General features: G+C 38.5%; 1 protein-coding gene across 5 annotated transcripts in view; it reads right to left on the bottom strand.

Annotated features, from left to right (window-relative positions):
* The window catches only part of DNMBP (dynamin binding protein), a 110,262-nt gene that overhangs the window by 39,592 nt on the left and 54,191 nt on the right, over nt 1-16,479 (bottom strand). Inside the window, exon 1 of one of the 5 annotated variants that reach the window (XM_020996794.2) lies at nt 8,656-9,923. The exons of the other annotated variants lie outside the window; for them this stretch is intronic. Coding sequence (XP_020852453.1) covers nt 8,656-9,790 — 1,135 coding nt within the window. The 5' untranslated portion in view covers nt 9,791-9,923. Of the gene's footprint in view, nt 1-8,655; nt 9,924-16,479 lie in introns of those variants that run through there. 5 annotated transcript variants of the gene reach the window in all.

Below are 16,479 nucleotides of genomic sequence, written 5' to 3'. Positions count from 1 at the left end.
CACAAACTGGGAGTCATACTCACTCTGAAATCTCTGTCATCAGCCAGGTCCAATCCAGTCGCCAAGTCTCGTCTTACAGTTGTACTTTTCCCATCACATATCCCCTATCACAGTAGCTTCCTAATAGGAAGCCCTGGTCCCACCTCCCCTTCAGTCAGTGTCTTTCTTCTAATCCATCCTCCAAAACAGCTCCTCTATCAGACTCTTCCTAAATCACAGATCTAACCATGTTACACTCCAGCTCAAAAATCTTCAGGGGGTTCCTAAGTGTCACTAGAAGAAAACACAAACTCCTCTGTTTTGTATTTAAAAGCCTTCCAACAATCTGGCTCCAATTTACCTTTCTTCTAGAATTATTTCACATTACTACACTTCATGAACTCTTTCCTCTCCGAATTTTTATTTAAAAAAATGTTTAACTGATGATACCCTTTGTTTTTAAAATAGTCATTTTTGGATCTACTACATACAATTCTCTACCCTGCCTCTTCTCCACATCCCATTCCAAATCAAACCTCTCTCCTAACAAAGAAAAAGTTAAGGGAAAACAACAAAAAACAGTATAGAAAGACTGGCCTCTATTCCCATGTCATCAAATTTCATCCAGCTCTCACATTTGTCAAACTATAAGCCTATTTTCCAAGTATTAGTCAATCAATGAATAAGTATTACATACTCACTGTCACCAGCATTAAGTTTGGTATAACAGATACAAAAAAGATAGAAGATACATTCTTAGAATTTACATGTACACATGAAACATGAAGGTGACTTTTCTGATTACTCATGCCCAAAATGGGTATCAGGGAAGGTTAAATAGGATCTTGATTCTGATACTACCTATGTAACTATGGACAAGTAGTTTAAATTCTCTGAGCCTTAATTTTTTCATCTGTAAAATGGATATATAATGCCTATACCTACCTACCTAATAGGGTTGGTGTGAGGATTAACTGAGATAATAATGTAAGAAAATTTTTAAACCTGAAAATACTACGTAAATGTCAACTGAGAACTTACCTCTTTTCTAGAATTCAAACAGAAACCAGTCTCCCTAAGTAGGAATAAGTACTATTCTATAATTTGGGACATGGGGTTCAATAATTTGATGTAAAAAACTGGATTAAGCTCTTAAGATGGGGTTAGTGATAAAGGAAAGAATATGCCATTTAATACTGAGTATATACCTCATATTAACCAGCCACAAAAAATAAACTTCAAAACAAGGGTACATAAATTGCACTATGCTACAAACATCATTTGCTTATGCTATAGGTTTAGTTGGATTTTAGGAATCCCCAGTACCTAAGAGCCTTTCCCTCTGTTTTCTGGTCCCATCCAGCCCTGTCCAGGCCCCTCCTATCTTCCCCCCCCACCACTTCTTCTCTCAACAGAACTCAGCACAGAATTACCTGTACAGGGAGACCACAGAGCTTCAGACTTAGGCTTGGTTTTCCCCTCTTCAAATAACAGGGTCTGCATGATCTCTAAGGTCTCTTCCAGATGTAAGTCTTGGATTTCCAAGGATTTTATTTACTCACCCTAATAAGAGCTTCAAGATAAGCCATTAACTAGTCATACAGAATGTAACTTAATTACAATGCGACACTTTCCCAAAACTCTAGTCCCAGTCACCTAAGGTTTTATGTCCATCTAGCTGGCTGCCTTCCCTAATCTTCACTGGAGCTGCTAGGGGGTGCAGTGGATAGAGATCCAGGTATGGTGAAGACTCAACTTCCTGAATTTAAATCTGATCTCAGAAACTAGCTGTGTGATCCTGGGCAAGTCACTTAACCCTGTTTGCTTCAGTTTCCTCATCTGTAAAATGAGCTGGAAATGGCAAACCACTCCAGTAACTCTGCCAATGGGATCACCAAGAGTCTGACACAACTGACTGATGACAACAACAATCTTCATTACAATAGGGATTTAAATATTCTTTGTACTTGAATTGCCCAGAACACCCCAAATTTATACAACTAAATTGTGCCATTCTCATCACTATAGAGCTTTAAGTTTGATGAAGGTTTGTTGCCTTTAATCAATCAATCAACAAACAGTAAAAATGTAGTAAGGAAACACCTAGACATCCTGGAGGTGTTCAAGTCACTTAGCCCAAACTCACCACCTTAGGTAAAAATAATAACAACAGTTAACATTTATACAATGCTTAAAGATTTGCAAATGCTTTACATAAATTATCTTGGTTAAAGATGAAGTGAACAACCCAGTGAAGAAGGTACTATTATACCAAGCTTTTAGTACAGTGCCAAACACAAAGTAAGGCCTTAATAAATGTTATTTACTATGGACTATCCCTATTTTACAGTTAAGGAAACTGAAGTCAACAGAGTTAAGCGACTTGCCCAGGGTTAACATAACTACCTGAGGCAGGATTTGAACTCAGGTATTCCTGATTCAAAATCCAATATTCTATCAACTATATCACACAGAATATGGCAGATGTGATATCTGAAAAATTGTGAAGAAGAGGAGAAGTGCCTTAGGGCTGGAGAAGGGTAAATCATGTCCCAACTTTCCAGAAAGTGAAGAAAATAAAACTTGCAAGCTAAAAGCCAATGAATATAAATTTAATTCCTGGCAAAATTCTAAAATGTATTTAAGACATGCTGGCAAATATCTAGAAAAGGAAGTGTGGCTTCAGTTAGTAACACATACATGCTAGACTAATTTTACCTTTTTTTTTTGGACAGAGTAACAAAAGTAGTAGATAAGGAAATGTTGTAGCTACTATTTATCTATATTTTAGCAAAACATTCAATATAGCTTCTCATGCTATTCCAGGAAGAGAAGAATGGGCTAATTTGTTAAAAACAGAATGAGAATTCAAGAGGGCACAATGGAAGGGGTATAGGGTTGACCAGACAGCTACAAGAGGTTGGGGAATGGTGGCCTGGGAAAGGAGCTTAGCTCTGAGCAGGCTACATGGTGGTCAATAGTATAATTAGGTGATTTAAGAACTGGTTGAATGGCTGCATCCAGAGAGTAGTTAGTTCCAAGTCAAAGTGGAAGGAGATCTCAAGTTAGTATCCGAAGGATCCATGCTTGGCCTTACGCTGTGTGACAGTTTTGTCAATGACATGGATAAAGGCATAATAGACAAGCTTATGAAATTTGAAAGATGATACAGAGCTGGAAGAAAGTACTAAGCACTGGTATAACAGAGGCAGCACTCAAAAAGATCTTGGCCAGCTAAGCTAGATGCAGAACAAATGTCTAAAAAAAGAAACTCAATAAGGATTTGTGTAAAGTCTTAACACTTTTGTTCAAAAAATAAACTTTACAAGCACAAAATAGGGAAGGTATATTTAGATAGCAGTTTGTCTAGAAAAACATCTGGGGACTTTCCCAGACTGCAAATTTAATAGAAGTAAAAAGTGTTAACATGTAACATGTCAGCCAAGACCAAAAGAAAACCAAAGTGATCCTGGCCTGCGTAACCACACGTATTCTATAAAGGCATGACTCCATCTACAAGGTTGTTATATTGAAAAGAGGATGCTTGATGATCCAAAATAAAGATATCATAAGTGTATGAGAACAATTAGGTTAATACTTTGGGATTGAGGATACCCTACTAATAGAACCATTTAAAAAACCCACTGGATAAAGGTCTTATTTCTCAAATATAGGGAAATTAGTAAAATTTATAAAAATAAGAGCCACTTCTTGATTGATAAATGGTCACAGGATACAGACAAGCAATTTTCAGAAGAAGAAATCAAAGCTATCTTTGCTCATACTGAAAAAATGCTCTGTGGGGCAGCTGGGAGGTGCAGTGGATAGAGCACCAGCCATGGAGTCAGGAGGACCTGAATTCGAATCTGGCCTCAGACGCATAACACTCACTAGCTCTGTGACTCAGGGCAAGTCACTTAACCCCAAATGCCTCACAAAAAAAAAAGAAAAGAAAAGAAGAAATGTTCTAAATCACTACTGATTAGAGAAATGTGAACTAAAAAACCTGAGCTACCACCCCACATCTATTAGATTTGCTATTTTCCTTTTTCTGTCATATTAGCCAATGTTGGAAGGGAGGTGGAAAAACACAGACACCAATGCACTGTTGGTGCAATTGTGAACTGATCCAACTATTTTGGAGAACAATCTAGAACTATGACCAAAGGGTGATAAAACTGTGCATACCATCTGACCAGCAATACCACTACTAAGTCTGTATCTCAAAGAGAAAAGAAAAGAACCTATATGTACCTATCTAAATTATATATACCTATTTTATATATACAATGTATAAATGGCATATAAATATATATATATTATATATCAAGAACCTATATTTATAGCAGCTTTTTGTGGTGGCAAAGAATTGGAAATTGAGGGGATACTCATCAATTGGGGAATGGCTGAACACGTGGTATATAAATGTGACAGAGTACTATCATGCTATAAGAAATGATGAAAAGGATGGTTTCAGAAAAACCTGGGAAGACATATGAATTGATACAAATTGATACAGAATCAGGAGAACAATGTACACATTAACAGAAATATTGTAAAGAAAATCAACAGCAAAAGACTTAGAAACTCTGAGCAATACAATGACCTACCACAATTCCAAAACACTAGTGATGAAAAAATGCTATCCACTTACAGACAGAGAACTGATGGACTCAAGAGTGCTGACTGGAACTTTTTCTCCCTCTTTTTCTTTTTTTTTTCTTTTTTGAGAACATGGGTAATACAGAAATATACTTTTCATGACTTCATATGTATAATGGGCATGGTATTTCTTGCTTCTCAATGGGTGGGGAAGAACAGAATTTTGAACTGAAAATTAAATTTTAATTAAAATTTTAAAATATTGAAAAAAGAAAAAATATTGGATTTGGAATGAGGGGATACAGGTTCAAATCTCAGAAAAACCACAACTTCTCTGGGCCTCAGTCTCCTCATTTGTGAAATAAGGCAGCTGGACTAAATGATGTTATAGGTCTCTTACAGTTTTAAATTCAAGAATCTATTACACTATGGTCCTAAGGTTGTCTAGTATTAAAAAAAATATAGATAGATAGATAGATAGATAGATAGATAGATAGATAGATAGATAGATAGATATACATATGAAATTGTGGGGAATTAAATCCTAGGCTTCCTTCTCTTTTCTCTTGATCTAATTATAGAGGTCCTGAAATTGAGCAGGTAGGAAATGCTGGCCTCTTTATCTCTGCCTCATTGCTGAACTTGGAGTCAAGGGAAAATTAGCTGTGTGACAAATTACTTAATCTCTCTGAGCCTCAATTTCCTCATTTGTAAAAATGGGCAAAACACTTGCACCAGTGATTTCATACAACTGTGAGAAAAGTGCTTGGTACACTTAAAGCATCATATATTTATTTCCCTTTCTGCTGGCTGTCTCTTTTACCTGCCTATGCCTACACCTATTTACCTCTTAAGGAACTGAAGTTTTAAAAGATTTATTTAGTTATTACAGTTTTTCTTAAGCAAAGTTTTCTGATACCTTTCATTTTAAAAGTGAATAAGTTGAATGTTTTATACTTCTCTCACTCAGAAACTAATCAATTTAAAATTTCTTTTATTTGAATCTGTTTATATATAATATATATGTAATATATTATATATAATATTTTCATATTGATCTCATTTTTTCCCTCGGATCAGGAGCTCTTTTTCTTTTAATAAGGGGGTTTCCCCAACCTTACTTGACCTGCTAAAAAAAATTAAAATTTACTTAAGAAAAAGATGTGCAAACATCTGTAAAGCTTATGCTTGCTTGGCAGTATTCTTAAAATATTCCTATCAGGCCTCCTTGATACAAGGTGTCTTGCTAAGGCCACATAAACATTAGAACTATTTGATTCATGGGATCAGAAATCTTTTCCAAATACCTCATTTGACAGATGACTAAATTGAGGCCTAGAAAGCTTAAGTGAATTGTCCAAAGTCAACTCAACTATACACCAAGGGACTATTCTACAAGCAAGGTTATGATCAATTAAAAGGCTGAAAGATCTCAAAACTGAAGATGTGAATCTGGAAGAAGTGATAATGCCTCGCCTCTATATCACTTAAAATGCTAGAAAGTCCAAAGTAGAACCTGAGAAATAGGGATCAGAGAGTGTGGTATAGAAAGGAGTATAAAGACTAGAAATGTGTAATTAGATCTGTGCTGCCTTTGTTTATGAACACAGCGTGATATGATGGTGCACAATGACATAGGTCCAGGACCTGTGTCCCATGAACTGAAATGGCACAAGGGAAGGGGTGTACTTGAGAAGAGAAGCAATCACACTTCACTCCTACTGGCCATTAAGCATACCATGTGCCAAGTTTCATTTTCATGCTAAGGGGAGCCTACTATTGTTTTGCTACTTAGCAGATCTCCAGAATGGAAGGGGAAGGAGATCTAATCATTCTATTCGCCTTAGCTGAGCTTGACAAGTACAAATGTAGAATATAGGTGCTAGAAAAGATTTCTGCAACCCCAAAACACTAAGGACTGAGGTCTCTAGAGTCATCCTCAGAATCACCTTCTTGGGTATACTATGGACTATACCAAACCACCTCGATGAGAACTTCAGACTTAACGTACCTCTCACTGGGGGAAGGATAAACTAACTTGGAGCGGATCTGATCCTCAAGGTTATAGGACAACAGGACCTTACAACTTGGTATATGTCAAAATGATACAAAAGTAATGAGATACAAAATGAAGAAATGGACTCTGCTGTACTAGTACTTGTGCATGACCCTGAGGCAAGTCATTTAACCTCTCTAGCCCTCAGTTTGCACATGTGCAAAATGATCAATTTGTACTAGATTATCTCCAAAATCTAAAATTCTTTTCATTCTAGTTAGCACTTTCTATTGGAGTTGCCTCCTATGCTGTACTGGCCCCACCTAATGAATGAAAAGCATTATATTTCTAGAACAATAGCAAAATTTAAAATGTAGCTTTGAGAAATCAACAGGAGTTTCACTTCCATAAAACGGAAGAGAAAGGGATGTTGAGTTGGGAGAAAATATAATATCTATAGTTAGAGAGGCATGGAGGAGAAAGCTATAAATGATGAAGTCAAGTGGATCTGAGCTACAAATCTTCAAAGAGATCACTGGGCATAATCTAACACCCCAGAAGGAATGCAACTTCAGCAAGTCAAACACAAGGAATACTGCACTCGCCAAAGAAGTCTGGCAACTGAAAACGGTAAGTAACCAAAGAAAGGAGGGAGAGGCCATCAAGGCAAGAGAGAACAATAAAATGGTGGTGGTGGTGGGGAAATAAAAAAAATCAGCATGAGGTCAAATGCAGCCACATATTACCTTGACTTCATATTTTAAGGGCCTTATTTGATTCCAGTCCATCTTTGGAATTACAAGTCATTGTCTAGAATTCTACTTTGGTTTAGAATAATCTCACTGAAGATTCAAACTTAAGAGGATCACTCAGGAAACCAAAGTAGTTTGGGAGTCCATCTAGGCATTTAGAGCCATTCTAAGGGCCTCTTATGATGATCCACCACGTTTCAAATTTAGTTTTTTTTAAAAAATCTACATAGCATTTTAAAGTTCATAAAGTACTGTACAAATTTTAATTCATTTGATTCTCACAACAATCTTGTAAGGCACATCGTACAGATATTATTAACCCCATTTTTACAGATGAGGAAGCTGAATCAGAGAGATTCAGTGATATACACAACCACACAAATCATAAACTTCGATTCAAAATCAAATCTCACCTGATTTTAAATCTTTTTCTTTCCACTACATTATGATAATCTGGAAAGAGACCTGGTCTTAAACAACGGCCTTGGTCCTGTCTTAGATTCTGGAGATCTTCAACCTGGAAAATAGTTTCAGTTTGGCCAGTTTCAGTTCAGTCTAGAGCCTGAGTTCTATTCTAAATCAGAATTTCACTCTGAAGTCAAGAATCCTTCATTTTCCTTATATCTTCCTCTCTACTTATTACATAATGGTCTACTGAATTTACATTTCCAAGGATGAACTGAAATCAAACTAGCCTTTGGGATTAAGAGCAACATAATGTACACTAAGTCTAATCCTTTGCATGGATAAATTCTATTTCAACTATGACAAGTAGAATGAGAGAGCAAATTAAGGGTTAACAGAGAGCTCATAAAAAGAATAATTAAACAAACCCAAGCAAAGGTCACTGGAGAACAGGAAGAAAAGAGAAATAAGCAAGAAAAAGACAACAAGACAGTATGAGAAAAAAAATATATCAGTTTTTTTTAGTGAAATTGAAGTTAACGGGTAACAATTTTAGTGGACCACATAAACAAATTAGGATAATAGAGTTATTTCATTATTATACTTCTCGGGTTGTATATTCTGATCATCCATGGAACACTGCATTCAAAATTAATCAAAACAAGCTCCAGGGTGAACAGAAAGATTATTTTAGTTATAGACACTGGAAAGAACAGTGGGGGGCCCCAGAAAAGGTCCTTGAGAGAAACACATTTACACCATTATTCACTCTCCAGCTCTCAGGAGATACTTCAAAAGAGCCTCAGAATAAGTAAGGCTGGTGGGCCCTCAAGGTGAGTCTAAGTAAGAACGCAGTGATGTGGTCAACACAGTACTAAGGGCCCCCACAGCAGGAATCACTTTACCAGGCTAATTTAGTACCTTTTCTCTTCCTGTTCTGCACAAATTCTGAGCGCCTCAGGGTGCAGGGTGCTGTACGTCGGTAACAACTGTTCCTTCCCCACAAGTCTGAGCCCCTCAATGTGTCCTCTTCCAAATCCCAGACCTGCCTTGCTTCTGAAGGGCTTTGAGAAGTCCAAGGCTGATGGCTTTTTGTACTTTTCCTAGTATTCTCCAAACCATCCAAGGTAAACTTTCTGTCTTTTAGTGACTTGCCATTGCAATTATATTCCAGGTCTTGAAAATCTGGGTCTCTGTGGTCCTGAAGTTTATACTCACAGTTCACAAACTGAGTGTCATACCCTTCATTGTCTTTATAAAAACTGATCTGATGAATAGCCTGAGTCTTTGGTTTTAGGGAGGAATTGTTTTGATAAATATTCCTATGGTCTGTGCTCCAGCTGACAGCCTTCTTCCTACTTTCATTGTCAAAGTTAAAATCTCTGCAGTCCACATATTCAGCATTAATTTCTCTGTAATTCCTAGGTGTATAATGCAAATATCTAAAGTTCCCATCAAAGCAATTAGCTTTCCTGAAATCCTCATATTTATCATTAAAATTCCTGGGGTACATATACCACTGCTGAAGGTCATCAAAATCCCCCAAACAAGCATCTAAAATCCTGCAGTCTGTCCTCTGCCTACTAGTTTTTTTATAATCCTCAGGATCACAATCCAAATTCCTGTAATCTACAAAGCGGTCATTAGACTCCTTCCAATCCCCAGTTCTCTGGTCTAGATCTGTTCTTTCTGTAGAGCAGTCATCCTTATTTCTGTAATTCAGCTTCCCAGAGTCTACATTTTCCAGCTTCATATAATCACCACAGTCTTGATAGATACTTTTTGTGGTCTCAAGATTTTCACAGTAACAGTCTATGTTCCTGGAGTCAACACAACTTGGTTCAGCCTTTCCAAATTTCCAATAACCACAATCTCGTTGTCTATAGTGCCGGTTTTGCCCCTCAGTTCTGTATTTCAAATCCAATCTATAATGATTATTCACTTCTGTAAGGTTTCCTTTTCGTATACTGCTACAATCCTCATATTCCCAGCTAGGGATTCTATGCCCCTTATTCACTGTCTCTGTTTCTCCTCGAATCCTTTGGGGTTCACTCATATTTAATGTGTAATAAACCTGGCTTGTGGACACATTCTCCGATCCACAACTCTCTTCTACGGATTCATGCTGTGCTGAAATTCAGGCAGGTGCAGCTTAGCCCAGGGCTGTGTTCCTCTTCAGATATTTCTCTGTATTAGGCACTCCCTTCTCTAGATGCCTTAGCTGGAATCCAGTAGAGTATGTAGTTATTTAAACTTAGGTACCCAATCAGTAAGTGAGCTGTTTTATCTTTCCCCATCTGGGCTGGAAGGTAATTAGTAACTAGTATCATGTGACTTTCATTGGCAGCATTGTCTGGTGTTTCCCTCAAGCTGGTCAAACTGGCTAGGCTGCTTTGTCATAGTAAAGGCTGGAGCCTTTCGAACTGCTAGAAGGGCTAAGAAGGGATGTCAAGAAAAGCTAGGTGAAAGGGGAAACTACCTTAAAAAACACTCGGATAAGTGATCAAATAAAATTATTTCACAAGAAATCCAAGCAGCCTCCCAATTCTTTTTCCTCTTCCTCTAATTTTGGAATCCAGCTTTCTCTTTTTCTCTGCCCTCCAAAATTTAAGCCTCTCCTTCCAGACTCTAGAGGTCAGCTTCTTTCTTTCTCTAGGGCTTTACTGTGGAAAATATCAGGTTACCAGAAATAGAATAATCAAATTACAAGACACTACCTTTAAAACTCCTAGATGTACTGAAGAAATGAAAGAGAAAAGTAATTATCTCCTCCTACTCCAGTCAGATGAAAAGACAATTTTAGTTTTAGAGAATATATGTGGAATATTAAACTTCCCCAGAAGACCACTTCAAAGTTTTTACTAAAGTTTAGGCCCTGCCCAAGAAGCCTCAAGAATATTCATGTTCTTCCTTATATTCAGAATTATAAAGGTTCTTTTGCTCATCTCTTTCATTTCTGAGTGAGTCCTTAAACTTCTGTCCAATCCTTGATCATGGCATAGTAAAAAAGAATGAGACCCAGAGAGGTGGAAGACCTAGCTTCTAGTCTCAGGTGTTATTAACAGGTTGATTAATGGTGACCAAGACCCTGTGGGTGCTTAATCTATAAAATGAGATTCGGTTTTAGTCTTTCATCTATAAAATGTGGATCTTACACTCATTGAACTTTAGGGTTCCTATGAACCCTAAATCTATGATCTTGAAGTTTCCTTGCAGCATTAAAATTCTACATTCCTCCTCTTCAAGCCTCTAATATAGTATACCCCCTTTGAGTACTCTATTGATATACTGAATGATTTTCTAAACTTAAGTTCCACCTGTCCTTGGTTCCCCATGCAGGAAATAGTATAAGCCTTTTAAATGGCTGCTAAGCCAGAACAGATTGTCAATCAGTCAGTCAACAAGCATTTATTAAGCACTTACTACCAGGCACTGCACTAGGGAAGCAAAGAAAAGCAAAAGGACTGGTTTTAGCCTGCCCTCCTGATGTGCACATTCTAAAGGGAGTGACAGCTTGTAAGTAACTAAGTACACAACAGATATCTACAGGATACATTAAAGTATTCTGAAAGGGGAGGGCATTTGTCCTGGGGTGGGGTGGCAGAGTTGGGATGAGGGTGATGGGGTGCTTAGGTGCTTGTACTGGCACCCCAATTCCAAGACCATATTTCTCCCTAGCCTCAGAAACACTATCCCTGGCAGTTTTCCCCCAGCCCAGAATCATGAGTGGGCTTCTGCAACACACTTCTCTCTCTCCCTGGTGCAGTTACAAACTGCACCTGAAGGAATTACTACTTCGAACTGGCTTCCCACTGGGTCATAAAAATATTCATACCCACTGGACTATCTATACCACCTCCCTACCTCATTATTTATATCCTAGACTCCTTATTATGTGTATTCTAGACTTAAGACATATGTATACTCCCTACATCTTTTTTTTTCTGCCTTTTTTTTGGCTAGGCAGTTGAGGTTAAGTGACTTGCCCAAGGTCACACAGCTACTAAGTATCAACGGTCTGAGGTCACATTTGAACTCAGGTCTTCCTGACTCCAGAGCTGGTGCTCTATCCACTGCTATCTACTGTGCCACCTAGCTGCCCCACCCTACATCTATTTGGTCAAACAAGACATTGATTGGTGGCAGACTGGGCAACCCTCAGTTGGATCTGACTGCTAGTTAACTCAGTGACATAGAAGACATAAAAACCACACCTCCATGTAGCCCCACCATTGGGCTTTTCCAGGTGAACTCTGGGTAAAATGCCTATGTGAAGATACGAAAAGGATATGTTCCTTTAAGAACTGACCACTCCTTAACCACGCCCTAATCCCACCCTGCATCATCTAGTTAGCATATTGTTTTACTGTAGTTTATCCCCTATAAACTTTAACTGAACCCCTCTAAGGTTACAGGTTCCTTAAGAATCCTTGTCTGCAGGAAAGCATATCAATAAACCTTTGCCAACTTGACTTAAAGAATGCTTAAATCTGTGAATTCATCCCAGATGACCCTGTCCTGTACTCCAGTCTTTGAGGGGTCTCAATCTCTCAGACTGCACCAAGGGGACCCGAAATGGATTCATGCAAAAGGTAAGATTTGAGCTAAAGCTTGAACTGATGAAACTGATCTCTTTCCTCGTGTCCACAGAGGCAATGAAAAGACTTCCACAGCCTTCTAAACAAAGCTGGGGAAGCCCAAATTCCCTGAGCCACTTAGCCAAAGTAAGGCATGTGATAACAGCCAAAAGACCATTTTCTGGCCAGTAGGGAATCTGAATATCAAGTAGCTAGTGCCCAATTCCTCAGGCATTCCCCCCTAACCATTACCTTCACAGCAGGTCCAGGTTCCCTACTGCCCCTCCAGTGCCTGGTCCTGCTTGGCCCAGATAAAAACTCTAAAATACCACTAGGCCCCACAGGTCTGATGCCCCTTTCCAGCAGGCATCCCAGAAGATCCAAATTCCATCCTCCCTAACCGAGACTCACCTATATTATAAATATTTTCCCTCAATAAAGTTTGCTTGCTTTACTCTTCTCTGCTAGCTCCCATCTCATGCTGTATTCAGTACCATGGCACTCATCCTCCTTGTCCGTACCCGGGGGTCCCAAACTTCATTCAAATTAAGATAGGCCAAAACTGCTGTAACTCTTGAGGGATAAGAGATGTAGCAGTAGTGAAAGAGGCAGTGACCTCTCACTGCTACAAAGCTGCATTATCTCCCCATCTAGTTGCCACGTGGCCATCAATACATGGTGCTGCTGGGTTTTTTTTCCTGTAATGTTTATTCTTTCCTGATTTTATAGGAATAAGTATCAGAGAAAGAATGTGAGCTGTGAAAAGCTAGAACATGCAGAATTTCAGAAACTGGAACTTAGAGCAGAGTTTGCCAGTAGCTATAGCAGCAGGCTCAGTAAGGAGCCACCCCTGAACAAGCAACCTGATTAAGTAGCCCAGCAGTGAATTAACCTAGCAGCCAAGACACCAAGTCCTGCAGGGAAAAAAGTGACCTTGGGAGAGGCACAGAGTTGATAGTCACCATTTTGTGAGCCTCTTATCCCCAGGGATGGAGGTAGAAGAAGAGAATGAGCTCACTGTTTCAAAGGTTTTTGCACTTCAGATGTTGCTATATGTTCCCAGTATATGTCTCTTTCTAAAAACTAATGTTAACTGGTTAATTGATATTGAGGAGAGATAAAATGATCAAAATAATTTTAGGATAGTAATCAGCGATTAGATGATCTTCAATAACTGAGCTGATTGACATTAAGAGGAATTCAGTGGATGTGAGCTCACAAGTGAACCTTTAGAATTACCCACAGAATCCTGATGGCAGACATAATAGCTGCCTTCCAGGGACCTGAGTTGCCAATGCAGGTGAGGGGTGGAAGAGCAACTCCAGAGCTAGCAACATATTTATAAAACATTTTGGTTATGATGTAGTTTGCTGTTTGCTTCAGTTCTCTATACCTTCTATAATCACAAGGCTCTAAGGACAACTCGAAGCCAGAGATTACTAACTTTCCTCACAAATGAAATTCCTCTGTTGACAGTTAGTTCAGCTGAGGGGGTACTACTACTGAATTCATAGGACACCCACTATTCCCTCTCCTAACCACCAATGCCACCAGCCCCAATGCACTGGTTACTTCAGTTCTGCCCTACTTCTTCACCACACTGAGGAAGGTAAGGGTAGGCTAATGTCAACAAATCACTAATAATGTGTGCCTAGCAGCACTGGCCCAGTCCTAACCTGAATGCTGTTGCCTTACCACTGGTCAAACTGAGATTGTGTCACCAAATCAATGGGCTAGCAAAACAATTTGACAGGACATCAGTGATCCATAAATCATTTTGAGACACAATGTAAAATAATGACTAGGAGTTAAGGGATATGGATTCTAGTCCCAGCTCTGCTATTATTAACTAGTTATGTGATCTCAGGTAAGTCATTTAACATTTCTAGGACCCAGTTTCCTGCCCTGCAAAATGAGAGGATCAGATGAGGTAATCTGTTTTTTTACAGATCTCACAGTCTATAATGCTATAATCTGACGAGACTTTCCAAGAATGATTATAGAGGGAACTTTGTTCCCTCTAGAACAAATGAAAAGCCTTGACATAGCTAGTATGAGAAGAAACACACCTATTAAATCAACTGAGAGGACATAAAAGGGAAGGATAAAGAATGAGTCAAAGGCATATTAGATATATCACAGGACAGCAAAAGAGAATAAAAATGAAATTAAGGACTTCTGACCCAGAAGTCTGGGTTAGACTCATCTACTGGTGAGAAATTGGAATGGTAGTACCTATCTGCTTTCAGTGTACAACTTCTGGGACTCAGAAATTATTTCAGGGTTTCTTCTTCCTTTTCTAGGATACACTTGTACTTATAAGTATTAATTATTTAGCAGATCCTTTGCTACTTTCTGGTTTATCACTTTTATAGACAATGAAGCAACTGAAGCTCTGCATCTACCTCCATATTTTCCACTGTTTTTTTAAAATATATATATATATATAAATTTATTTATTTTTAGTTTTCAACATTTACTTCCACAAGATTTTGAGTTCCATATTTTCACCCCATCTTGCCCCTCCCCCCACCCCAAGATGGCATGCATTCTGAATACCCCTTCCCCTAGTCTGTCCTCCCTTCTATCTCTCCCCCCCTTCTCTTATCCCCTTCCCCTTCTATTTTCTTGTAGGGCAGGATAGATTTTTGTACCCCATTTCCTGTATTTCTTATTTCCCAGTTACATGTGGAAACATTTTTTTAAAAACATGTGTTTTTAAAACTTTGGGTTCCAAATTTTCTCCCTTCCTCCCACCCCACCCACCCTCATTGAAAAGGCAAGCAAGTCAATACAGCCCATACATATGCAGTTATGCAAAACACTTCCATAGTACACATGTTGTGAAAAACTAACTGTATTTCCCTTAATCCTATCCTGCCCCCCCTATTTATTCTATTCTTTCTTTTGACCCTGTCCCTCCTCAGAAGTACTTCCTTCTTTCCCAATCTGCCCTTCTCTCTGCCATCCCGCTGCTCTCTTGTCCCCTTCCTCCCCTATTTTCCTGTAGGGTAAGACAAATTTGTTTAGGGCCATTTTTTTACGGGTATTTGGAGGGGTTTGGAGGAGAGCTCAATCAAGTCACTGCTTTCACGCTGCCATCTTGGCTCCGCCCCATTTTCCACTGTTCTTGAATTAACTGAATACTGGACCAACAAGAGCTCTGAATGGGAAGATATTTGTCTTGGTTCCCTTATGATTATACACACACACACACACACACACACACACACACACACACACACACACACAGAGGGAGAGACAGAGACAGAGAGAGTTGTAGAGAAAGAAATGTGATGGTGATCCCAATTTTCCTCTCTTTGCTCAATCTTAATATTCCAGGTGAGAAATAATTTCTCTAGACCTTGGTCCTCTTACTGTATAAATTTCTGTCTTCACTTTCCATAACAGGAATCTCCTGCTACTCCTTATACCAGAAACTACACTTTCCCTCTGCTGCTTTAGGGAACTGGATATCAGGGGTAATGCTTCCATTACACCTCATGACATTCTGTTTCTCACTACCATGTAAGAGCCTACTTAGGTTCTCCAAAGCTCAATTTTTTTCATCTATAAAATAATTAGCTTGGATTAAATGATCTCTAGGGTCCTGTCCTCCTCTATGATTCCATAATCTAACTTACATTTAATAAAATGTGAAAGAAAAACTATGTGATGCAATCCCCCCTCCAGAAAATAGGGCTTCAAATGAAATGTATTTAAAGCCAATTACCCGCAAATAAAATCCTCAGTTATCCAAAATATGAAGCAGACTGATTTAAACCAAACCATCTGAGTTTGATCATGATATAAAAAGTAGTTTGAGAACTTAAAAGAAATAAGGTAAAATTGGAAGAAATGTGATAACCTCTTGCTTTTTTGGTTAAGCATTCATTAGAATGTGTTACCCCACATATGAAAGCATATAAAATCTGACATTAAGGTGAATACCCGAGGATAAATGCAGTGGTGTCCTCTGTTTCATGTATTAAATCCTTAAGGAGGGATCCATCAGATCCATCCTAAGGTAAATTTAGCAGTCTATCTTATGACAGAAGAAGAGAAAGAAGGAGATAAGTTCAATCTTGGATTATCTTGGATCTGAAGGACACCAAAGAGTCTAGAACTAGTTCTAATCTAGAAGTTTAAATCAATCAATAAATATGAA

This window comes from Phascolarctos cinereus, unplaced genomic scaffold, assembly GCF_003287225.1.
Source record: "Phascolarctos cinereus isolate Bilbo 61053 unplaced genomic scaffold, phaCin_HiC Scaffold_3;HRSCAF=262, whole genome shotgun sequence".
NCBI classification, from domain to species: Eukaryota; Metazoa; Chordata; class Mammalia; order Diprotodontia; family Phascolarctidae; genus Phascolarctos; species Phascolarctos cinereus.
This window is presented reverse-complemented; position numbering and strand designations above follow the sequence as displayed.